This window comes from Columba livia, chromosome 3 (assembly GCF_036013475.1).
Source record: "Columba livia isolate bColLiv1 breed racing homer chromosome 3, bColLiv1.pat.W.v2, whole genome shotgun sequence".
Lineage (NCBI taxonomy): Eukaryota > Metazoa > Chordata > Aves > Columbiformes > Columbidae > Columba > Columba livia.
The window spans coordinates 111251470-111277334 of NC_088604.1; the positions used below are offsets into that span (position 1 = coordinate 111251470).

At 47.4% G+C, this 25865-nt stretch overlaps 1 protein-coding gene across 2 annotated transcripts; it reads left to right on the forward strand.

Moving 5' to 3' along the window:
* LOC110359694 (uncharacterized) lies at nt 1–25865 on the forward strand. 2 transcript variants are annotated; one of them, XM_065059178.1, is made up of 10 exons: nt 1–530; nt 934–973; nt 1683–4136; nt 4571–5677; nt 6655–6720; nt 7637–7737; nt 8436–8500; nt 9104–9255; nt 9338–9490; nt 25612–25865. In XM_065059178.1, exons 1-10 carry the CDS (start codon nt 384–386, stop codon nt 25623–25625), a joined length of 4299 nt encoding a protein of 1432 aa, XP_064915250.1. In that variant the 5' UTR covers nt 1–383; the 3' UTR covers nt 25626–25865. The 2 variants fall into 2 exon arrangements, with proteins under 2 accessions (XP_064915250.1, XP_064915249.1); XM_065059177.1 differs by lacking the exon at nt 25612–25865 and adding an exon at nt 11847–13245.

The window sequence follows — 25865 nt, forward strand, 5'->3', positions numbered from 1 at the left end:
TTGGGCTCTGCTTGTGGGTCAGGTTGTGGTATCAGTATCACTTTAATTCCAGTTTATAGCATTGTGCATTATAAAAGGATAATGCCTTCTCAACAAAACACTCAGGAAAGGAGGAACACTGGATGGTGAATTGAAAGAACAGGTCTGTCCCTAACAAGTGACAGCTGGCCTAATTTCATTGATTAGCTAATTGAGATCACAGGGGTAGCAGAGCATTATATGAACAAGTGGGCTCCCAAACCAAGATGTGTGTTTTGGAGAGGGTTTTGGAAAGGTGGTGATTCTGCATTTGTTTTCTTGTGGGGATTATTTTAGGAAGAAAGATGGTTTTGTTTTCTTGTTTTGGTTTCATTTTAATGCTGTGTCTCTGGTAAACCTTTACTATGAAGCCTTTGCTCTCTCTGATGCTTCTGGCCCTGCTCCTGGTGTCCTGGGTGCAGGGACGGGCTGTTGGCAGGCGGGTTCCCGGAGTGTTGCCGAGGTCCCGCTGCAATGCTGCTGGCTGTGATTTTGCTGGTGCTGCCCTGGAGGTGAGTGAGGGGAAGGGGGGACTTGAGTTCCCTGTGGGAAACTCCCTTCCCAGGTACAATATCCTGCCTGTTTATAGATTCTTTTCTGTGTGGGCCCTGTGGATTAAAGCATAGTGAGGCTTTACTTGCTGTGTTTTGGGGGTGGTTTTGTATTGACTGTGATCTAACAGCATAAGTTGGGTAGTGCTTTTAGAAGTAGGGAGAGGTGAATATGTACTATCTAATGGAAAAAAATTAGGTGGCCTAGGGGCTTGGTCCAGGTGCATGCAAAACCCTAACCTATGAGGACACAGTAGATTTGGTTCTCCCTTCCCACTGGGATTGGGCTGGGATCTCTCTGAGCAGTGTTATAAGCCTGGGCAGTGGTGCTTAGGTCTGTAGCAAGACTCTCTTTTCTTTGTAGGCATGTGGGTCCTCTTGGGAGTATCAGAAGGTTAAACCAGGTAAGAGTTAATTCTCAGGCTAGCTTTCCTTTCCCATGTGCTGAAACCAAACGTAATGCTATGCTTCTTGGTTTTGCAATTTGTCCTGATGTGGCAATTCCCTGAGCCTTTAGCTTTGGTCCCTAAATGGCTTGATGCTGTGGCTGGGAACCTACCTCCCTGGGACAAGCGGTGGCTGCTGTGTGGCTGTGTTGGGATCTCTGTGCACCTGCATGGCCACGTTGGGGGTGAGGGGGACTCAAATCACAAGCATGCTCTGCTCTGGGGTGATAGCAGTGGAGGTGCAATCTGGCTTTCTGTGGGGCAGGAAGCAGTGAATGGTGGTGGCCAGGGCTTCTGCAGCTGCCCCTGGCTCTCTTTGTACTTGGGAATGGCACATACTGGTGAGGTGAGCACTGATGGGGATGAGGTTTGAGGTAGGTTGCAGGTGTGGATGGAAACAGTCACTTGGGCTGAAAGGGATGGCACTTCTGGGCAAGCCCTGGGATGGTACATGGGTGCATGCTCAGGTGGCCTCTTCCCCTTGACCCCAGGACCCCAAGGTTATTTGCATGTTTTCCTGTTGATGGATTTGCACATTGCTTAGCAAATGGGAGTGGTAGGTAGCAAAATGGGCAGATGAGAGACCTTGAAAATAATTTCTGGAAGGACTAGTAACTATTTCTGGGGAGTGGAGGAAAACTTGAGGTGGTTGTTTCTTGCCTTCTAGGGTCAGAGTTTCCTTGGATACTGGCATATGTGCCTATAAGAAGCTGCTACGGAGTCCTGAAGGACAAGTATGGGGAGTTTTCTCCTCCAATGTACCATAGTGATTCCCCGATAAACTTTTCATGCAACTGGACAATATGGGCAGGCTCCAGAAAGCATATAATAATTTATATACAGGGCTTTATCACTAAGGAGGGTTGCAACAAAAATGAGGACAAAATCCTGTTTGAAGGAGTTTCTTCACTGGTGGAAGACAGTGTGGTATATGCTTGCTGGAAAAAGGAGACACATGTTTTTGCCACCTTTGCTGAAGCTGTCCATGTTGTGTTGCTGAAGAGGTACTTGCCAAACTGCAGAGGCATGCGATTTAAAGGGAAGTACTACATCTTCCAAGACCAGGAAGGTGACTCTTTTTCCAAACATCATGTGATTTCTGAAACTTCTGCTCCAAAACTACCAAAGCAAGATAGTATTTTTCACACTGAATGGGCTGAAAAAGTTAGAGATGTGTTGGGCTTGGCAACCACACATAGCACCACGAGCCTTGGCAAGACCACAGTGTTAAGCAGTGAGTTGAAGAAAGGAAGAGGGGTCACACTGGGTACTACAGCTGTGGGAAGTCCTGTTACACTTGTCCCGTGTGAACATGCAAGGACACAGCTCCTGGAAACAAAAGCCGCTTCTGTGCTGGCGTCTGAGCTGCTGGGAGGTCTGAGGTGCTGCAAGGAAGCTCAAGACAGGGGAACACCTGGGGGTGTAATCCCCATTGCAGCACAGGATAACTGTGGCCAGAGTCTCTCTGTGAGTGGGGACACCACTCTGGGTTTTGGTTATACATGTAGGCTTTCAAGTGTGCTTTTGGAAACTCCTTTACTTGGTACCTTGCAGGTCACAGAGTCTTTTTTACAGCCAGAAGGTGTGGGTCTGGAGAACAGGCAGTCCCTCCTGCACCCTACCCTGAGGCCAGAAGATCTGGGAAATCTCCAGTTTGTCATTAAACCAACACGCACAAGTTTCCTGGACATAGCTGCACACTTGCAGACTTTGTCCCCTGGCAGAAGAGAAAGCAAGGAGAGCACAGATACTGCCACATACCGAGGGCTCAGTACAGTCAGTTCAGAGAAGGATGAAAGCCATCCCCAGTTGAGTCTCCTGGCTGATGGCACAGTGAGTGATGATGCTGATGGCCTTGCAAATGGCCTCATGCCCAGCCTGAGTAGCCCATATGAAGTGGTAAGTGGGGGCTGCTCACATCTGCTATCTGAGAGAAACCAAAGATGCCAAAGCAGTTTTGGGGATTTGTCCACAATTCAACCTGAGCTGGAAACAACTGGCCTCCAACATACACAGCTCATGGGTATTTTGCCCCTGGAAAGTTTTGAGGGAGTTGAGAGGAAAACAGTGCTGCATCCCACAACACTGTGGGACGTACTCCAAGAACATTTCCATTTGTGTGGCCATAGCAGTCACATCCTGCAATCAGCCCATGGGAGCCTTCCCCAAAATGCTCAAGCACACAACTATCCAGTTACTGAGAAAGCTTGTGCATCTTTCTTGGGTGTAAAAAGCTGCTACCACCAAAGTGACAGAGATGCACAGTGGGGCCTGGCTGCACCCCCTTTGCCAACAGGGATGGAGAATGCTCCCACACCCATCTCTACCCTAGAGATAGAAACAATCCCTGTGCTGGTGAGCTCCTGCACAGAACCTGTCCCTGTGGACTTTGGCTCTACCAATTTCACCCCCAAAGCACAACTTCTTCCAGAAGTGGAGCCTGTATTCAGCATTGTCTTCTCTCCACCAGCACCTTTGGATTTGGACCCTGTCAGCCTCAGACAAAGAGCAGGTGTCTCAACAACTAGCCCAGGAGGACAGGAGATGGTGCCCTCTTCCCCACCTTGCCATCCACCAGTAGCTTCTGAACTAGGTATGAGTGAGCCCACTGGATGCCTTGGTCCTGGGTTGCAAAAGCTGGCGATGGAGGAGGTGGGTGGCCAGCAAGGAGAAGCCTCAGCCAACAAGCCTCAGGGCTTGCTGGCTGGAGGTCCCTCCCCAGCTTCTGTCACTGGTCCAAAGCATGGTATGGGGCTTCCTCGGCTTAAAGACCATGTGAGCAGTGGCTCTGGGGTGGCAACAGCTTCTGTACTTGGCACCTGGGGAGTGAGTAGAGAGGAGCATGTGGCACCTGTAGAGCATCAGGCCATGGCTGCTAGTGACAAAACAGCTTTGCCCTTCATTCTTGGGGGATTTGAAAGGCAGAAAACTACAGAAGCTCTTCAAGTAGGTGCAGGAGAGAGGAGAAATGACTCTTCAAGTGCTACATCTGCACATCCTGATCCTCCTGTGGCCCGAGGGTCAGAAACAGTGTTGAAAGACCAAAAGTCTCAGGAGCCCCCTGATGATCCTTTATCCAGAAACACCCACATGCCAGAAGGACACCAACAGAAACATGCTGGTAAGTCTCCCAGTACTTCATATCTTCCTGTAAGCCATCTTTAGAAGGCAAAGTACTTGGTGAGGGCAAGGAGGAGGCTGTGTCTATCACCTGCAGTGCTAGACTAGCAAGTGCAACCCAGCTGTTTGGGGAGGGCAGGACTTCCAACAAGGTGGACTTTTTGGCCAACCTCTGCTGCAAGCAAAAAAACCCCTGTTCAGGCTGTTAGAGGCTGAATGGTCTGCAAAGGGCCAAACACCTGCACAGCAGCTGGGACCTGGGCTCAGCTCCAATTGCAGAGCAGAGATGTGATTCTGGGAGTTGCAACTATAGAAACCTTGCAGCAGGAGAAGACTTTAAATGGGGCTTCTTCTCTGATAATTTGCAGTGTTCCTAGAAGTGCAATATCCATGTCCTGGTGTGTACAATAACTGTGTTTCTTTCTGATGTCTCAGAGCTAGGACGTCCCTGGATGATGGAGTACTTCCCCATCAGGAGCTGCCACACTGTCTTTCAGGATGCGTCTGGGATGTTTTACCTGCCTTTGCATGCTGACATTAAAACCAACATCTGGTGCAACTGGACCATATGTGCAGGCTCCCAGAAGCACATTGTCATCTATGTCCAGGGCTTCCAGGGGAGCAATGGCTGTGGCAACAACCAGGACAAGATAATCTTCCAGGGGGTCTCATCGAGCGTAGAAACTAAAGTAGTGTATGCCTGTCACAACCAAGGTACTCTGATCTTTGCTACACAAGCTACTGCGGTCCATGTATTGTTTCTGTCAGGGAGTGGTTCCCTAAGCCATGAATATGGACACTTTAAAGGACAGTATTATATATTTGAAGACTTTGAAACTGTGGGGTCTTCAAATGCTACTGTAGCTCCTCAAGAGCATGTCCAGGAGACATCTAAAGAAGAGAGCTGGAGGACAGTAGTAACAAAAGGCTTATTTCCCATGCTGAGAGCCTCTCCAAGCCCATCAGCTGTGCCTGCTGATGGCAGGATCCATCTTGAGTTTGTAAGCCAAGATGAAGAGGCTCAACATGTTCATGGTATCATGGAAGATGCTCAGTCTGGTGCTAACATGAGGAAGCTTAATCTGTGCAGGCATGATCAGCTGCGGGATGAAACTGAGCTGGAAAGCATCCTTAAGGATGGTAGCACTGAGGGGAGAGAAACCACAGATGATGTGTTGGTGGAGCTGGCTCCAGCTGGGCAAGATGCTGGGTGTAAAGCTGAGCCATCTGCCTTGGAGATTGCAAAGGTGGACACAGAGCTGGTGTCTGCACCAGTCACGGTAGTCCTATGTCACTCAGTATGTGTCTCCTCCTCAGAGGTGCCCAGCAACAACATAGGTCTCTCTGCCAAGTCATCTAGCCTGGGTCTGGCCAGTGACGGTCTGTCAGCAGAGGTGGTCACTGCTGCTGCACATAACACACAGATGCCAGTGCTGGAAGAGCCACTGTTAAACATGAGTGCAAAACCTTCTCCCTTTCCTTCTCCTGGTGTGACTGCTGGAGATATGGTGTCTACAGGAGAAAGCCAAGAAGATCTCTTTGGTAAGGGGTTTTCAGGGTTATTTGTGGCTGAACTGATGCCAAACACTGTGCAGCATCCTTTTCCAGTGATGCATTAATCTCTTAAGAGGTTTTTTCTTTAGACAAGGCTGTTGCCTTCAGTTGATCCATGTGGTAGCACTCTTGACTTCCTTCTGTAAACAAGGAAGGTGGTACTTGAGAACAAAAGGGGATTATCTGTTGCAAAACAGGCATCTGTGGGCTGATGCTCCTCTTAACAGGGAGAAGTTGGTTCCTAATCCAAGTGCTCTGAATTATCCACGGAGGAGCTAGTTTCTCAGCTATGACTTTGTACCTAAAGCAGATTGTGAATATCCATCTTGGTGTTCAACAGCTCTGGCTTGCAATGATTCCCATGGCTGCAGCCTAGCATGATGCTTCTAGCCAGGATAACAGAGTTTGAGCTCTAGAAGTTAGAGGGAGGTGGGAGGCTGGGTTGGAAAGGCTCTTGTCTCCTAGGAAAATTTACAAACTGATGGTAGACATATTTTACCAAAATATTTAGCCACTGATATATATTAATTTTTGCCTGAAAGTGGGAGAGGGTGTTTTCAATTGGTCTTTCTTCTTCTCCAATCTGTTTTTGCCTTATCGCTGTAGATGTGGAGAGGCTCTTTTGCAGTTGCTGGCATGTAATGTACAAAGCCAAAGCTTCTTTGCTTCCGGAGGGTCCGGGGCAGCTTCGTTAGTCGAAGGAGCTCTGGTGACTTCACAGGGATAACACTTAAACCTCATTTACATTTCTGGAAGTGGATGATTTGGATTATTTCCTTCTGAGGAGAACTTCCCACTGTAGGGTAGATTGAATTTAGAGCTTGATATAGTTTCAGTACAAGGAATATAGGAAGGAGCTAGCACATGGCACTCTTCTTGCAAAGTGACATCTACCTAAGGTATCTTTTTGCTCTGTTACTAGTATGCAGAGGTTAGTGGCCTGACTACTTCCCTTGCTTTGACAGATCTGGCTTCTGTCCTGGCATCTCTGGAGAATGATATGGCACTGCAATCCCAGCACCATCCTGGAGGTGAGCGATGCAGAGTTAAGCATGTCTTTAAAACACTGCCCTAGGTTCAGTGTGCTGATTGGAGTTGTGCATGGACATCACCTGCTCATTAAGTCTAGGAAGCAGTGCAGAGTCTCTGAAGATTTTAATTTTTAAGGTATTACTGCAGTCATGCTTTGGCCACTTTGTGCTTACCCTGGAGAAACCTGAGTTCATGTGCTAAACCTGACAGAAGTGCTGAGTGGTTTGAGTTCAAGCATTACTTGCTGGCTTTATAAAGATTTTTCTAAGGTGTATGAGCCTCAGTTCTTCCAATATACTCCAATAGGTGTCTTGGATCAAACTGGGGAAAGATGCAAAGCCCACTTGGGGAGCATTAGGAACTAAGCAGCACAATACTGGACTTGTTACGGTAGAACAACCCACAGAAACAGCTTGTAAAAAGGAGTCAATACAGAAGGACCATGAGCTTTGAACAGGAGAAATATCACTGAATAAATAGGCTTTAAAAAGCAGTCTCTGGCATTTCTGTGCCAGCCTGAATTCAGCCAGACCACAGCAGTTTATCTAAGCTGATCCCAAACAGATGAGTGGTAGAAATGGGCTTTTAGACTCCATCACAAATTATGATGATACATTTAGGAAAGATAATAGCTAAAGAAATGTGAGAGTGATTGGATGCACATCAATGCTTTGTATACTTTTTGCTCAAAGATCAATTCCCATATTCAGCACTGAGCATTAGGTGAGGTTTGTTTCCACCTGTTAATCAACAACTTGTTCTGTTAATACCTGGTGCACAACCTCTGGAAATACTCATATGGTACAGACTAACACAAGTGTGTCGTTCTGGAGCTGTTCTGCTTGTGTCAATGTTTAAGGACCCTGTTTGTGTTACGTGAAGTTCAACATGCTAGGATCTTGTGTCTTCTGGTAGATGTGCTGTTTGAAGTAACTATTGAAATCAAAGCCAAGGACTGGATTCCACATGGTGGAAGTGAGCTCCAAAAGGGTCTTCTTGAATCCGTGAAGAATCATGTAAGTCTGGGTACAGGGAGGAGGAGAAAAAGTAAATGTGATGTCCCAAATCTTCAACTAGAAGAAACCATGTTGTGCCCTTAGTTCCACATGATGAATCAGCATCTGAGTTGCTTGTGCTGGTCATTATCTGAGGCCAATGCTGTGGTAGGGTGCATGGTTGCAGTGGCTGGCATTCAGCTGCTGCAGGCATTCAGAGTGCCATGTCATCGCAAGGTGGCAGAAGAGCTTTCAGAGACAGGGATACAAACTATTTGGGGCTGTAACTCGCCTCTGGAAACTGGGGAGCTTGTAGCCAGAGCCTGCAAGAGGGCAAGTGTGTGAGCATCTTTCCTAGGGTGTGAACTGGAGCAGGTAGAGGGTTCAGCCTGCTGCCTTGTCTAGAAAGCCACTGTCCATCCACTGCTTTGCAATGGTTTAGCACTCAAAGGCTCACCTGGGGCTATTATTGTCCTTCCTCTCCCCACATTCCTTTGTGTGTTTGCGGGGGTTAAGCTGAAGCTAAGCAGATGGGAGCAATTAGTATTTTTCTAGATAAAAGGCTCAAAGCACTGGGATATGGGACATCTAACATGACCTGTGTGTTTTGTGAAGGGGAAGAACATGGTGGGGAGGTAGACTTAGAGAAGAAACTGCTTGTTGCTGTCCTTCTGCCCATCAAACATCAAATCAGCACTGATCACTCTGTTCCTTTGCAGATCCAAGAGAACCTGAAACTTTCTGCCAACAGAGTCAATGAAATGAAGTTAAAGGAAATCAAGAGGTAGGGTTACTGCTGTGCCACTGGCTTGGCAGGTGACTCTGCTATAGCCTGTAATATTTCTTGGGTAGCAGTGGCTTGTGTTTTCATTCTCCTTTCCCAGAAGACCCATCCTTGCTCCTCTCCTGTGATCTGTGATTTGCCCTGAAAACAGGAAAAAAAAATAATCTATTTCCTAGAGGAAAGATGATGAAACTTGTCGTTTAGTGCTGGGTAGGGCCTTTAGAAATCTAAGATGAATTTAAACTCTGGAGAAAATGAGAATACTCACATTTGCCATGGTGTCTGCTGGATAAATCTGGGAGCTGTCAGCAAGGTCCTTGAGACACTTGGTTGAAGCTGACCTGAGGCTGTGAACTGCCATTACAATTTGCTTTACATTAATATATAGTCACTTCAGCCTAGCTCCAAGTGAGCAGCCATTACTGGGCTTTCCTCTTTTCCTTGGTCTGAGTGTGAAGCTGCCTGCTGTCACAAACAACCTTTGCAAGAGGTTGCAGCACCATGATCTAATACGAGAGGGTGGGAGGTCTAAATGAGCTTTTAGAGGTGGGCCTGGTGGTGATGCTTTCCTCCTGCCTCACTCTGGGCTCTCCCTGCCCACAGGACAAGTGATGCCAACCTGCTGCTTACCTTCTGGCTGCACCTGAAGCCAGAGGAGAGAAACATGTCTCTACTCCTGCATTCCCAGCTGGAGGAGCTGCTTGGCACTTCGGTAGGAATGAAGAAGCTGCAGCTTGTTTCACTGTTGGTTGAAGGTGGGTGCTTCACTTTTGTCTGGGGTAAACCCTTCCATGTCAAGTCTGACTCGACTTATGGCACATATTTCCCCTGCTGCAGATGTGAATGAGTGCAGTGCTGGGGTCAGCCTCTGTGGAGAGGAGGCGGAGTGCTTCAACAGTGCGGGCACGTACCTCTGCCGCTGCAAAAAGGGCTACGAAGATCACTCACCCACCAAGTCTGGCACCCTCTGCATCCGCACTCCCCGATCAGGTAGAGGACAAAGTAGCAGCTCTTTCTCCTGCAGCTGGGCTTTTTTTATGTGTGTGTATAATTTGTGCAGCATCAGTCTAGCCACATGCAACCTGGAGTGAGCGCATCAGGGTAAGGGACTCTGCCCTTGACTGGGGGGTTCCTACCAGCTGTGCTTCTGCTCATGTGAGTTGCATGTGATGCTTAAAAATGGCACAGCTACTGGGGTGGTGGCTTTACCATACTGAGCCTGGTGTGGTAAGGATATATAATTTTTTTTCCAAGGCAATTCCCAGCTGGGTGTCCCCATAGACTTCCTCCTTTGCCTTTAGCAACACTTCTTTGGGAGTTGTTTTCAGATATGAGCAGACTTGGAGGTGAACAGGATCCTTTTGGAAACTGAGGGAAGGATGGGAGAGTGAGGCTTAGGCAGTGTGGGTATCAAAGCTAGGAGGAGAGTTTTATACTCGAAGGACAAATGGTCTTTCCCAGACTCCAAAGGCATTAGCTTTCAGAAATTAGCTTAGACAGGCATCTGGGGTGTGATCTGCATTAGTTAACTGTGTCCAGTTAAAGTATTGCTGCTTGTTGGGTGTAATTCAATGTGACACCTGTGCTCCCAAAGGCTCTCTTGATTGGTGTCTGGAATTGTTAGTGAGTGCTGCTACTTCTGGGCTCCTTGGTACAAGAGAGACATGGATGTACTGGAGACAGTCTAATGAAGGGCCACAAGGATGAGGAAGGGACTGGAGCATTCCTTCTATAAGGAAAGGCTGACAGAGCTGGGAGCATTTAGCCTGGAGAAGTCTCAGGGGTGTCTTATCAATGCATATAAATACCTGAAGGGAGGGTGGAAAGAAGACTGAGTCAGACTCTTCTCAGTGGTACCTGTTGACAGGGCCAGAGGTAGTGGGCACAAAGTAAAACACAGGAGGTTCTCTCTGAACATTAGGAACTGTTTTTTTTTTTTTTCTTGCTGTGAAGGCAACCGAGCATCGGCACAGGTTGCCCAGGGAGATTGTTGAGTCTTCATTCTTGGAGATATTAAAAAAAACTGTCTAGACATGGTCCTGGGCAACTGGCTGTAGCTGGCCCTGCTTGAGCAGGTGGGTAGGACAAGATGACCTCCAGAGGTCCACTCCCACCCCAATCTCTTTGTGATTTTCCCCCTCCCTGTTCAGGGGAGGCTGTGAATGGAAACTCTTGGTCAAGTTCATGTTCCCTGGGAGCACTGAGTCAATGTGAGATCCAGCACCTGAACCTGGAGCTTAGTCTGGAGTATTTAACAGTTGATTAAACACTGGTAACAGCCTGTGGTGTTTACTGCTGTGCTCTGATTGCTGGCTGCATTGGCACTTCCAAGTATAACCTCTCCATGAGGCTTAGCCTCTCTTTCCACAGTCTGCTTCTTTTTCTGCATCCGGGTTAAAACTTGGCATATATGAGCCTTTATTCCCCCTGACCTTCTGCATCTTCTGGCATTAGTTGCTCTCAACTTGTTGCTATAAGCAAAGAGTGGCCACTGGTGATGTATGAGTTACCTCTGCTGTAACGGATGTGGTCAGCAAACACAATCACTCCTTGGAGTGCCCTGTGGTCTCCTGTCATGCTGTGAGAACAACATTGATGCTGCTGGTGTTTATCCCAGTGCTCCCCTGATATATTTGATACAAGGTTAAGCAGATGGTGTATGGTACTTGACTGTAATTGGAGCTGGCTAATTGAATCTCACAGAGTAATGAGGCCTCCCAAACTGAAAACCACCAATATTCTGCAGTATATGCTCAAAACACTGCTGCTGCTTTACCAAAAATACTTCTTATCCCTGAAATGCTGGAAGTGGCTTAAACCTGAGTGTGAACTTGCAGCTAAATTGCATTTCTTATCCATCCTCTCAGCTCCAAATTTGTTAACCAGTTATGCAGTCTAAGCCTATCCAGATTGGCTGGATATGGTGTTATATTAGTATATAAAGAATTTTAGAAATGCATACTTATCTCTTGTATCAAGGAGATGGTCCTTTCAGGTCTGGATGGGAATGGCAACAGGTCTTCTAGCCTCCATGTAGCTACACATGGATTTAGCAATGGCTCTGCTCTATCGAGGTTCTCCTGGGGTAGCACCAGCCCTGCGCTGATCCTGCAAGCTGGCTCTTGATCTAAATATTTATTCGTGATGGGGCTTTGGGAGGGATGCTTTGCTCCAGAGGTGGCTGTGAGTGGTTCCAGAGGGCTGCAGGGGAGGTGCTGACACTCCTGAAGGAGCACCCACAGCTCCAAGTCTCACCCCAAGTGTTCCAGCCATGATGTGGGGGACTTTGTGTGCACAGTGGGGACTGCTGGAGCAAGCAGGATGAGGTCACAGCACTTTCTTGCAGGGATCAGCTTCTTCCTCCAACATGCTGACATCCTGGTGGGGGCAGCGATTGTGTCTGGCCTGGCAATGCTGGTGGCTGCTGGTGTCCTGTGCTGGCAGAGATGGCACCCCAGGAGGAACCCAAGTCTTGAGGAGTCACCAGTGAGGGTTGTGGAGGAGCCGGTGATGGAGCTGCATGACCTAGGGGAATGCCTGCGCCTTGACCCCTTCCAGCTGAAGCTCCGGGCCAGGCCACCTGAGTGGCTGTGGGGGGCTCGGGCCCATCCCAGCCAGGTATAGCGGGTCTTCCTGGGGCAGTACACCCAGCTCTGAGGGAGTCATTGGAGCTCCCTCAAACCCTCTGTGGCCCTGGTGACCTGCACAGTTGATCCTCCCTTCCCCAGCTGACACACACTACTGGCTGTGCAAACCCTTCTGGCATGTTCTATAGACCACAAGTATGTCACGGTCTTCCTTGTCTCTAATTTTTTGTTTTTAAATGCTTACTCAGCTTGGAAAGCAAGGTGCTTGCTTTGTACTGCTGTATACCTTCTCCTGACTTACTCCCTCAGTCCATTGAAATAAAATACTTTTTAAAGGGGAAAAAAGGAAATGTTTCGGTGCTTAAGAAAAATATAGATTATTTTTGCATCTGTGCTTGATGCTACAGAGCTCTACGTGAAGCCCTGACATGACCTGGGGGGCTGTGGGTGGAACTTTTTGCAGCTTGGCTGATAAACACCACCAAGGCCTGGCTTTGTTTTTGGGGACACTCCTGGCCAGGTTATGGCATGTGGATCCCCTGCACTGAGCTATGGTGACAGCAATTTTAGTGCTTGCATGAATGTTGGTTATTGAGGTGGTGGTTGCAAAAAGCATTACCACCACCAGAATTCTTCTGGCTGGCAGTAAAGCACAGTTGCCTCCCCAGCTGCAGGCATGTAAATTCTCTGTCTGTTTAGTATAGGGCTTTTTCAGTTTAAATAAACGTATTTATTTTTTTTTCCCTTTGGGAAGACATGAATAGTGTGGTGACAAATGTCCCACTGGAGGGCACTGTCTGCCACTAAAAAGACAGCATGGGCTGCTGTTATGGAGCTGTGCCCCTGTGCTAGCCTGGGCAAGGGCTGCCACCTGTGGGGCACAGCTGCAGCTATGGGTTCTTAAGTGAATAAGGACCAGTTAGTGTGGGCCATGGATGGTCTCTTTGCACTTGTTGACTGGCTTTGGCCAAGATGCACTGTGGAGATGTGGGCTGAATAAAGCAGTTTGCACACATGTGCCCAGCTCAGCTTTTGCTCTCCAGGGTGAGCTTAGAAGTGGCTGGAAGAGGCCTTGCTGTGTTTCTCTGCAGGGAAGTAGAGAGCATGCTGGCAAAGGAGGAAAAAGGGACCTTGGAGATTTCCCTAGAGTAACTATTTTCCAACTTTCTCCCCCCAAAAGCAATTCCTGTATCTTAGCTGTTGAATCATGGGAGAAGTAACATTTGCAGCATGGTGGGGGGGGTATGCCAAGGTAGGGCAGTTGCAGTACAAATAGGGGCCACTATAAGTTATAAAATGAGAGCATGTTACTTGCACTGATATGATAAAGCAAGCAGCATCCCTAGTGCATGACTAGCAGCTGCTGTGCCTCTCTGCTGGGGGGTGACTGTGGTGCTCTTCAATAACAGGCGCATCCAAACTAGTTGATGCTGATAGGGCCCTCCTGCTTGCCTAGATGTGCCACACAGAGTTAACACCTCCCTGCACACACTCCCCTCACAGTGACTCACTTCAGCACTGTTTAGTGCTGTTCAGGTTTGGGTACCAGTAAGGTTAGATAAAAACAGGTCTCACAAAGACATTCGGATTGTTGCTTCCTCTGACATGCATGGAGCAATCAGCTGTTACGCAGCATTTTCTATGTGTGGTTTTCAGTGTTTGCAAATAGCAGAGAAGCAAATGTCCCCCAGGAGGTGTACAAGTGTATGTAATTTTCCATCATAAAGAGAAGGAAACCATTAACGGGTTTGTGCAGAGTGTGCTTGTTTCCTCACTGAGGTCAAAGAAAAGCAGCAGGGGCTAAAATAATACCATCCTTGCCTTGGCCAGCCACCTTCTCCCCTTTTACCTCCTTGGTTCCAAGAAGGGGCCCCAGGGGCTCTTTAAGGTGCAAACTTTGCTTTCTCTCAATAAGGTAAGATTTGGATCCTAAAGCCAAGCAACTTGTGAGCAGATTGATGCTTCTGCTGACTTTCCAGCTTTTCCAGGAGCAGCCTGAGCCTCAAACTGTGCTTCTGTGTGGAAAGCTAGCTCCTGTAATAATTGGCAGGTTAGCAAAAGTTGTTTTGTCTCCCCAAGTCTATGGTGCTACCCCGGAGTGAGTCAAAGGTACCAACTTATCTTCCACAAACCTTTTGAGCCACCATCCCCTGGCCAGTTATAAAACCAGTGCATCCCACTCTTTCCCATAGCCATAATGTGTTTTGACCCATTTTAAGAGGTTTACTCAAATTTTATTATCACCACTCGTGTAGCTGTTGGAAAGTATCACAAGCTGGATGTTCATAATACTGCTCAAGAAGTACCAGAGGAGAGACTGATATGCACTGGAAATGTAGCTGATGCTTTCAAGAGCTCATGTCAGCTCCACTGCATTGCTGTTTCTGTAAGTCACAGTGCTTCAAACCCAAAGGACTGCTTATATGTATGAAATAAATATTTTTCTACATCTGTACCACAGCCATGTGCTATAAGTGCTACCCACATCACAAGTGAAGTGATTCTTCTTCAGGTCATTCCCAGCCGCTTGATCTGAAAATCAGCTCTCAGGCTGACCTAGCTGCTGTGGCACAAGGGGCTTGGGGGTGACTCTGCCTGTTTTGGCATGCTTGCAATGATATGCCATTCCCCAGCTTGGCTTGTTTCAAATATGGAGATGATTTAGGGCTGAGCCAGGCCAGTCAGCACTTGGGCCCCATTACCCATCCAGGAGCTACATTGGTGCTTGCAGGGGATGGGCTGCCCCAGCAAATTGTGGGCTGGGACTTCTGGTCTTCAACCCTGCAAAAGGTGATGTTTCATGTTGTTAGGGGTCTTCCTTTCTCTCTTTGTGTGTGCAGCTCTTGAGGGAGGCAGCAAGGTGACCTGAGGTGGAGAGGGGTTGCTGCAGGCCCTAGGCCCTCAGGGTTTCCAGTTCTAGTTTGTAACATGATTTCCTCTGTGATTTTGGAGAAGGCGCTGTAGAGATCAGTAGAGGCTCTGGGAGAAAATGCAGACTTAGAGATGAACCTTGTGCTTGGCCTCGAGGCATCAAGGTTTGTTCTGCACTGTGGGCCAGACCAAGGCAAGGAATCTCCTCCCAGCCCCATGACTGCTCTGGGATGAGCAATCGCGGTGATTCCCAAAGCAGAGGTGCCCCATGGGGGTGGAAAGAGACCCATGTTTGGGGGTGTGCTCTAGCTGCAAAGCAGGGAGATACCCCACAGCATCACCTTCTCTGCAAGGGCAGGTGGGATTGTTGTTTGGCAGCTTTTGGTCAAGGCATCAAAACTCTGAGATATAGATATATACTGTCTTGTACATGCATGGGCCCATACACAAGAAGGTGATGGGCTGGAGGCTTTCTGACACCTCAGAGAAGAGACTGAGTGAAACATTTTCCCCTTCGCTTTTTTTTTTTTTTTTTGGTCACAAAGTATCTATGATACAGTGGACACAAAGTGTTTTAACTACCTAAGAAATCTGATCCGTGCTGTGCTGATTCTCAGCCCTGCCTGTTGTAGCTGTATCGTTAATAAGCAGATCATCTTCCACACACGGCATTACGCTACTGTAGAACACAGCTGGGACTTCTGGCAGCACCATGGAATTATCCCCCCTTAACGGCTCATCCCCGCTCCAGCATTGACGGGGAGTTATATCCCCAGCAGTATTATGCTGTACCACAGAGATAATAAACCTGAGGATGGAGCTGGTGCTTCCCTCTGGACCAATGCATGGTTAGCACAACCTCATCAGCGCTTGATGAGAAAAGAAGGAGATGCAAGGATGGAAATGGCTTGCTTGGTCTGTGTGCTATGAGAGGGAGATTATGTCATTACTATAAAAAGACCATCAGCTGAGGTGTCACTTATCAAGGATAGGTTTCAGGCTGGATATGTGGAGCACAGGCAGGGAGGAGGGAGCAGACTGGAAGGATTTCTGTTCCTGGGTAAAATGCCAGCCAGCTGCATCTTTGCTGGTTTTCCCTTTTTTTGTAAAAATGTGATGTATTCCTTGCCTAGTGCAAAAGAACACCCTATCCTTAGTGCATTCCCATGCTTACATGCAAGGGGGTGCAGAACTCCAAACTGTTTATTCCCCCCTACATGAGAAAGTCAGACAACACTTTTTCTGATGTAAAACAAGCAGTTGTTTTTACAGCTCGTTCTTTGAGGCCAGTGGGTTTCTGTGAGACTTTGGGTGCTTGGGGTCATTTCTGGGGCCAGCAGAACCAGAAGAGGATGGCTGGGCGGTCTTGTGTCTGGTTCTTGAAGTGTCTCAGAAATGCTTGTTCAGCCAGGCTTGGGCTGGATCCCCAGCGCAAGATTGCCCTGAGCAAGTAGCCTCCAGGTTTGGAGGGTACAGTGTCTTGGGTGGTGATGACAATGGACAAAGTTCTGCCGGCCTCTGCTTTGCCCAGCACATGGCTTGCTCTTAAACCTGGGAGGAGGCAATACATAATGCTGTGGGGGAAGTCCCCAGCATTTAATTTACTTACTCCAACCTATTCCCACGCACTAAGATTGCCCAGAGAAATTGTGGGTGCTCCATCACTGGAAGTGTTCAAGGCTAGGTCAAATGGAGCTCTGAGCAACTTGATCTAGTCGAAGGTGTCTCTGCCCATGGCAGTGGGCTTGAAACTAGATAAGATTTATGATGCCTTCCAACCCAAACCATTCTATGATTTCTTAAATTCACGCTGTAAACCACTGAAGGAAATCCTGCGACTTCCACTCTGCCACAGCCAACTGTTGGGGAGGACCTTGTTGCGCAGACCTTGTGGTCTAAGGCAAGGATGTGAGCTGAAACACTCATGATTTTCAATTTCCGTTGCTTGCAGTCTGCACAGTATCCCAGGCATGAGGCTCCCACTGCACCATCTTTCCCTGCAGTCCTTCATGCAGACACAATGTCATGCTGATGTTCATGCAATAGGCCTGGGGAGGGAGGAAAGCCCTGATGTGCCCAGGCAGGGCTTGCTGCAGCCAAACCCACCACAGCAGGAGGTCCATCTGTGCTCCATGTGAAGGCAGGAGGTGGAGCTGGCGTGATGCCTCTCTCCTCATCGAGTGTGAAGTGACAGCACCATGGCTGTGCTTTGGAGAGATGTCAGACTTTTCTTGGAAGAATCTAAGGTGCACGTATGATGTGTGTGCAAAATGCAGTAGGATTTAGATCCAGACATCAAGTCCATCATAAGCAATGTGTTACAGTTTCCCTGTTACAAATATCTGCTGTTTTCAGTCCCTAATAATGTTGCTTTTTATTTTCCCCTGAGGCCAGAGAAGCTACATGCAGCCCTGCTTTGCCTTATAAACACCAGGCTGGCTTTAGGAACAGTCCATCCCTCCTTTCCTGCTCTCCTGAGTCAAATTGAGAGGAGCTTCATTTCTTCTTTCTGCTGCAGACCAGGCTATTGGCATCTGCCCTTCTCTCTCATCTGTGGTGGAGTGATTTAATAGACAATAGAACAAGACAAAAAGTAGATCTGCTGGATCTGTAATTCTAAATTCAGGCACTACAGTCTGAGGTTGACTGGAAGTTTTTTGATTCTGACATCCAAAATAAATTTGTCACCTCACTGTGCAGCACGCTGCTCACTGACAGCCCTTGGCGATATGAAATGGCACACTCTGTTGATTTATGGGCCACCAGCTATGATGTTTTTTTTTGGAGTGGGAACTGTTCTCTCATGCATTATTGCTGAGCGACCGTGTGTGTGCGGGAGCTTCAAGAGAGTCTGTGATTTACTTGGAGACTGGGAGATGTCCTAAGTGCTGGTGAGGAGGCACAGCATTTGAATGTCAGCTATTTTTTTAAAGATATTTACTGAGCCATGGTTGAACTCATTCTTCCAAAATGCTTCAAGCTCATCTGATTGTTTTTCACTGGGTTTTGAAGCAGGCAGGGCAAGCCTCGTGTAGCTGCAGAGCACCGTCCTTGGACACGACTCATCAAAGTAGGGAGAAGATGTGGAGTCAGTTCTTCATGGGAGTGATGAAGAACAGGAGACACCTCATTCAGTATCCAGTGGCCATGGCTGGTGTCTCAGCCTGGGTACTGAAAGCAAAAAATAACCTCTGGGTAATGCTGCAAAGGGGGATGCTGGAAAGGAATTTGGTTTCCTTTCCCACACCCAGAAGAGAAACAGGAGAGGGACATGGGTGCTCACAGCCTGCTGGGACGCCACTCATGTCTTCTGCTGCACATGAACTTCTGCCTGTTGGTAGAAGCTGAGGTTATTGCTGTATGGAGGGAGACCTCCAGGGGCTCAGATGTCCTCATGTGCCCCAGCAGGTTTAGGAGGACACCCTTCCTCTTGTTCCCTGCCAACCTCCTCCTCTTACTTTCCTTCTTCATTGCATCTGCATTGCTGGGAAGGAACCTCAGGCTCATCTAAGGCCTCATTTAAAGTGCTAAATCAGGGGTGTCAAACTCATTTTCACTGGGAGCTACATCAGCCTCGCAGTTGCCTTCAAAGGGACTGTATGATTATTGTATAACTACTACATTTATATAGTCCTAAAATTACATTTGGCCCTTTGAAGGCAACTGCAAAGCTGATGTGGCCCCTGGTGAAAATGAGTTTGACACCCTTGTACTAGATGGCAGAGCACTAAATGGGCCATAAGTGAGCAAAGAGAGGATTTTTATGGACAGATGATAAAGACATGTTTGTAGGAGTGGGGATGAGATCAGGGATCAGAAGGACACTTCAGCCACTACTGTGACTGCTCCATGTTGCAGTGGCAGTGGAAGGGGCAGGTGGCACCCCAGCACTCAGGGCACCCACAGGCTCCCTGCTCCCTCAGGACAAACACCACAGCCCAAGGGGCTCAGGCTGGGCAGCAGCAGGGCTGGGGCATGCTCCATGGCTTCTCCCCTGCTGGAACAAGGATCCTTGCAGAGGACCAAGCAAGGAGGTAACCAACCTTGAGACACATGTCTATGGAAATATTAATCATCAGGGATGTTGTTTTGCTTCTCCTTACAGTAACTGAGTAATATGGGTACTAAATTTCTGATGGCATCTGGATGATTGTGCAACCTGTACTCCACAGGGCAGGGGCTACCAAGGAGTCTCCAGGGAGACTTTCACTGAAAAACACTTTTGGAAAAATACATGAGAGAGTGTAATTGTACGCAGTACTCCTAAAAAGGAGCAGTGGGGGAAAAAAGTTTCCTTCTGCCTATATATGTTTTTGAGTGCCATTGATGCACTGACTTTGGCAGGATGAAATTAGCCATGTCCAGAGATGGGGAAACTCTGCTCAACTCTCCTTTCTCCATCTCCTCAGAGCAATTTAAATGCATCACTGTGCTTGCTCTAACCAGGCAGCAGATAAAAAATACTGCTGGCCTTGCATTAAGCTTTGTGCTTTTCTGAATTGGCCAGCCAGGTGGCTATGTATTGTAGCACTGCTGTTGTATGAGGCACTTCTTGCCAAACCAAACCTTCCTGGCTGTGACCTTTACATGCAATGTACTTACAGGATGTCCTAAGCGATCCCTTGCAGTAAAGGAGGGTGTGGAGGCTCCAGGGAGCCCAATGACCCCACAGAAGGGCAGGAATAAGCCCTCCCACAGGCAGAAAAGGCTCACAGTGAGCTGCCTGTGCTTGCATTGCAAATGACTGAAACAAAACCAAAGCCTGAAGCCCAAGAGAAACAGCAGAATGGCTTCAGTTTATTGTTGTTGTTCAAAAATGCAGGCAGTCATGGGACTGAGTGGGTGATGAAAATTATTACAGTTTGGAGGGGCCCCCTAGATGAAAAGCTTAGGGATTGGTGCAGCTTAGTTTAAAGAGGAAAGAAAGAAAAGGCTGTGGTGATGATATAGATCCTCACTGTCTTGTCTCATGGTAGAGGAATGAGGGGACACTCCCTGAAAGCAATCTGCAAAGGCAAATTTTAAACTCATAAAGGAAATATTACTTTTGAATAATGTGAAATGGGCCAGTGGAGTTCACTGACAGCAGATATGGCTAACAGCAAGTTCTGTGGTGCCCAAATGGGAGTTAGGTATGGGGGTGAGGACTGAGGACAACCCATGGTTAAGTGAAAATATGTGATGAAGGGTTTGAAGGTTTCCTACTTCAGGCCATAACTGGTGGGAGCAGGAAAGGGGTTTCTTGCACAGCAGACTAAACCACATGGGGCTGATATTCTGGCTCCTAAAGCTGGGACTGAGCTGCGGAGGGTCATACCAGCTGTGGATGAGGACCCTCCTCTGCTCAGTGTCCTGGACAAAACATGCCCCTTTGTGAGGGCTGATGTGTTGCTCTGCAGTGGTAACAGCTCCTCCTTCCCCACTAAGCACTGCCACACACTTCTGAGGCTTTGATGCAAGCAGGGATAAGTGGCTTTATGCTGTGGTTTGAATGGCACTAGGCTGATGAGGCTGTAATAGAGCCACAAACCAAGGACAATCCCTCCTGCAGAAACGCATAGCTGTATTTTGTGGACTGACTGGATGACACCCACTCACGTGAGTGATTGTGATGCAGAAAAATGCAGTAATATGGCTAAGAAATTACTTGGGGATGCTGGGCAGCAATGAGGCAGCATATAAGAGCTCGTGGAGAGCCCCATCTCCTGGAAAGTTCAGGCTGCTTCTGAGCAGTGATTTCCCACTAAAATTCCCCTGGGGAGCCTTTTGAGGGCCAGCATTGCTGGTTCAAAAGCCCAAACACTAGCACTCAGACCATCCCAGGTGGACAGAAGCTTCTAGTTACTCCAAATCCATCAACTTCAGTTGGAGCCGGACTGCTGGAGAAGGTGGAGGTCTGGCCATGCAAGCTGGTGTGCAGCAAGGCAGCAGTGGGTGAGCACACGCATACTGGAGGAAAAGGGTGAGAGCACAGTTGGAAAGCATGTGGCTTTGCATCTGACCAGATTTTGGGCTGAAAGCTCTAAATCAAGCCATCCTGTGATGCAAGTTTGAAGACGGAGAGTGGCAACATGGGGCAGCTGAAGCAGTTTCCAGTTAGGCACCACCATGCTGCAATGGGAGGTGTGGTGGGTGCATTAAGTGTAGATATATTTGCATCAGCTTCAAATTAATGAGGCAGAGCAGAGGAATGAAGCCCGCTCCTTTGTAAAAACATGATGTTTTTCTTCTAGCCTGGTCTAGAAGCCCATTCTCCTATTTCCTGCTTCTCCAGAGGTGGCAGCTGAGGCTCCCCACCCACCCTGTGGATATCACATGAGAGTTTGATTTCTGCATTTGAGCTGCTGCCAAGTACGCAGTGATTACCTGCAGATGTGTGTGTGTGTGTGCAAGTATGGGCTCTGCAAGGATGCAGTGGAGAAGGTGGCTTTGTGGGGATGAGGAGTGCTGTCTAAATAGTGAGATTTCCTGGAAGGAGGCAGCACATGCTGTGAATTGGGTCTGTTCCCAGAGCATCTTGACTCACAAGTGATTAGCTTTTAATTATTATGCTATACATTACTTAATAAATGAGTATTCTTCACAGCACCTATTGTACCACATGACATCTGCTAAGCTGTGTGAAATAAACATAATTACTGCTGCAGGAACGTAATCGTAGCTCTTCCCCCCAAATTCTTGTGCAGCCACCAGCCATGGCATGAATGCCTTTTCCATGGCAATGCACAGGCAGTGTCACAGTGCACCACCAGCCACCTTGTCCCCACCTCCAAGCTTGCTTTCAGCCTTCCAGCCAACACTGGGATTCAGCCTGCAGAAACCAAAAAACTCATGCCCAGCTGCACATCACCTGTGTTTCAGTCTCAGCATCAGGCTTAAAAGCACCCTGAGGATAACATTAAGCTCTCTGTAGCTAGCTTAAGAAAAAAGAAAAAAAACACAAAAAGCAAAAATCCTACTAAACATACTGATTTTATCCCAGTTTTGTTTATAGATTTTCTTGCTTTATGAGGCTATAATAGTTAAAACTCTAAGGAAGTCCTGCTGGGGTACTTCAGTTCAAAATGTTTTTCCAGTGATCTAACTTTGTTTATGGCTCTGAAGAGGGAGAGGTGGAGTCTCTTAACTGAGATCATCAAAATATTTGTGCTGGTATGTGCTTTCTAGTCCTGCCCTTGAAATCATTCAACTTAGCTGTGGCTTGACTTGTTTTGGGCATTTGTGCTTTAATTATTTCCCTCCAGTTCTTGTTGGTTTGACTTGTGGTAATTGGCCATGGGACTATGTAATTGTGGGCTTGGGTGTTTTCAGTTGGTTTTGGGGACATGCAGTGGTCTGGGCTTGCTCAGAGGTGGAAGGGGAAATAGGAGAGTGCAGCAGAAAAACATCTGCACATGGCTTAATAAGTACAAGAGCTTAAACTTATTTAAGAGGTTTTCTAGCGTATTGAGCTGAAGTGTCTCCCTTAAGGGCAGGCTGTACATGTGAAAGACACATTGCAGTAAAGATGTGCTTGATAATGCTAACTGTACCAGGATTTTAGTCCTAGCTTCTACAATTAAACTACACGGTCACAGTGATGATGGGCAATTTTAATTTAGGATTTCCATGTTCCTCTGTATGTCCCATAGACCTTGACGCACTTTCTTCTCCACTTGGGAGATAAGTCATAGAAAAGATCTGACAGGGCTTCAGTGTTACAGCCTGGGAGCATTTAAAGTGATCGGATTTTTGGTTTTTTTTTAAGGAGTTGTTGGGCATTTTCTAGAATTTAAATCTCTTAAGGCAGATGGCTGAAGCCAGTATATCCTGCAGAAGCAGCCATGTGCTGTGTCTCAGCCAAGCGGCCGTCCTCCCACTGATGGCGTGGCACACCAGAAACTTTTGCAAAGAGCTTTTTATTGCTAGTTCAATTTCCTATGCAATGCACCACTTTAAAATGTGGCACTGTTTGTTATTGATTTCTCCCAACTGTAGAGGAAGAGGAAAATAATTCCTTTTCTATTGTAACTGGCTGGCAGTAAGCTACGCTACACCCACCCACACTGCCTCTCCCTTTGCCCATGCTGGTTACAGTGTGTACTGCATCTCCCCATTGACAGGTGCTGGTGCAGGCTGCTTTCTCCCTCCTCCCCCCATTTTAAGCAGAATGAAGGTGCATGAGATAGAGTTTAGATAACTTGGGAAAGTTCAGCAGTGAATGAAACTCTGCTTGCTCTCCTGCCTCAGCTTCTTCATATGTTGCCAGGGATCAGTAAGCTATCAACAGGGATAATAAGCACTAGGTATTACAATGGGGACTTCTTATGTTGCTAGCCAAAGAAAAATCTGCCCTGCTCCTCTGCTGGCTGAAAACAGCATAGAAGATATTGTCAGAAATTTTCTTTTCCCCTGAAAGGTTCCAGGCAACAGCATCCACATAAGTGCATGCTGCTGACAGTGAAGCCAATGCCTCCAATTTCTATTAGTTTCCAAATCATACAGATACAGCAGCAGCAGAGCAAATGAGACCCTAAGCATTGCTCTGAACACAGCCCTGAAAAGCACTGTTCACACATCCAATGCATCAAAACCATACAGAAGTGAAAGCAGGAACAAACTACATGTTAGAAAGTCTACAGGGTATTAATGATGTATAGTAAATGGGCGCTAAATAACAGAGCTGTCAGTGCAAGGCTGCTATGTATCACCATATGCATCCTAACTAGGCACTGAACCTGCTGTATATACCCGGTCTGCACAAAACCAGCACTGGGTTTTCTGCAGGGCTGAGTTGCTTGTGCCTGGAAAAGTGCCCATTTCTCATGGAAATGTGGGAAGAGCTGTGTTCTGAATATGCTTCATATGCAATGGTGATTGGATGGCATAAAATGGGCAATACTGTATTGTGTATGTGGCAAGTGGGACTGGCTAAAGTTTTCCAGCTTTGGGTGCAGAAGGGTCCATCAGCCTTCAGACCCAGAATTCAATTGTTAACTGGCCAATTTCAGAAGTATTAACAACAAAGCAGTAAAATGGCTCAAAGCACTGTGTAATTTCACTAAACGTCCTGGTCCTCTAAACCAGAAGAAGGAAATATTTATTTATTTATTTTTACAAGCTCAAATAATTTATTCAGTGATGGTACGGGCAGAGCTCTTAGCTGAAAGAGCTTATGTTCAGAGAAGGATGGCCTTTTGGCTCTGGTTAGGAAGTGCAGCCATAAAACTGGCAGTTGGCAGCATCAACATGACAACTTTGCCTTTTCCCCCACAGGAAAATACCCTCCCTCCTTCCTTTCCTTTCCTTCCTTTCCTTCCTTTCCCTCCTTTCCTTCCTTTTCCTTCCTTCCTTCCCTTCCTTCCTTCCTCCCTTCCTCTCCTTCCTCCCCTTCCTTCCCCTTTCTCCCTTCCTTCCTTCCTTCCTTCCTCCCTTCCTTCCTTCCTCCCTTCCTTCCTCCCTTCCTCCCTTTTCCTTCCTTCCTTCTTTCCTTCCTTCCTTCTTTCCTTCTTTCCTTCCTTTTCTTTCCTTCCTTTTCTTTCCTTCCTTCCTTTTCTTTCCTTCCCCCACCACAAGTGTTTTGCTTTAATTTTTGATTTTTTTTATGCTTGAAAGAGGGCAGTATGAATTTCTGTGTGCCTGGTCCTCCGAAAAAAACTAAAACAGTGAAGAAAACTTTTGAAGATGAGAAGGTAGCAGGTGACATTGTGGGAAGTCACTGGTTTCCTGTAGATGTAATGAGAAATGAGTTGTATGTACCCAGGGTGCTGGGGTAGGGGGAACACAACTGCTTTCTCCCTGAAGTGGGATGATGTACATCTCAGCAGCACTTCTACAGCCCATGTACCCGCTCTGGTTGTGCATTCAGATGTACGTAGCAGTTGCATGAAGGCAGGCTGGACACAGAGGTCCTGCTCAAGCTCTTGTCACAGCTGTTGACCACAATGGACTGGAATATTAGTGACTGGCTGTCAGCCATCACTAAAAATTCAAGCCCCTGGCTGCCTGATTAACTACCAGCAATACAGCCTGAAACAATGGCAGCTGGCCATGTGGTGAAATTAAAACCACAAACAAACTCTTCCTTGGATCCCCGCCAAGGGTTCATCTTTTTGTCATAATTAAAATCCCCATGGACAGGGGCCATCACATTTCAGGGCAGCAGCATTGCCATTTGCATTTGTGTGGCACTGGCGCATCTTCCACCCAGGAGGGTCCCAATGCTGCCCCGTGCCCAGGGCCAGGCTTTAGAATCACAGAACCATAACTTAAATCTAGCACTAAAGCATGTCCCTAAGAGCCTCATCTACAAATCTTTTAAACACCTCCAGGGATGGTGACTCTACCACTTCCCTGGGCAGCCTGTTCCACTGCTTCATAACCCTTTCCATAAAGAATTTTTTCTTACTATCCAATCTGAAACTTCCCTGGTGCAACCTGAGGCCATTTCCTCCTGTCCTATCACTTGCTACTAACACCCTCCATGCTACAACCTCCTTTCAGGTAGTTGTAGACAGTGATAAGGTCTCCCCTCAGCCTCCTTTTCTCCAGGCTGAACAGCCCCAGTTCCTTCAGCCACTTCTCATCACACTTGTGCTCCAGACCCCTCACCAGCTTCATCGCCCTCCTCTGCACTCTCTCCAGCACCTTTTGCCTTTTATTTCTTTTTTTCAGCTTTGCTGAAGTAGGAAGGTGCCCTGGCACACCAGGTGGGAATGTGCTGGCCAGGGAGCATGGGAAGCTCTCGCCTTCCAAGACCAGCACTGGCCCTTTACCAGCATGGACTTCAAAGCTGTGCTGAGCGATGTGAACATGTGTAAATGTGCCCTGTCCCACTCATAGCTGTTGGGCTGCTTTGTTGCAGGTGGTGTTTAGGACTGAACCAAATTACTCTTTCAGTGCATACTAAATAAACATGTAAAGACTTT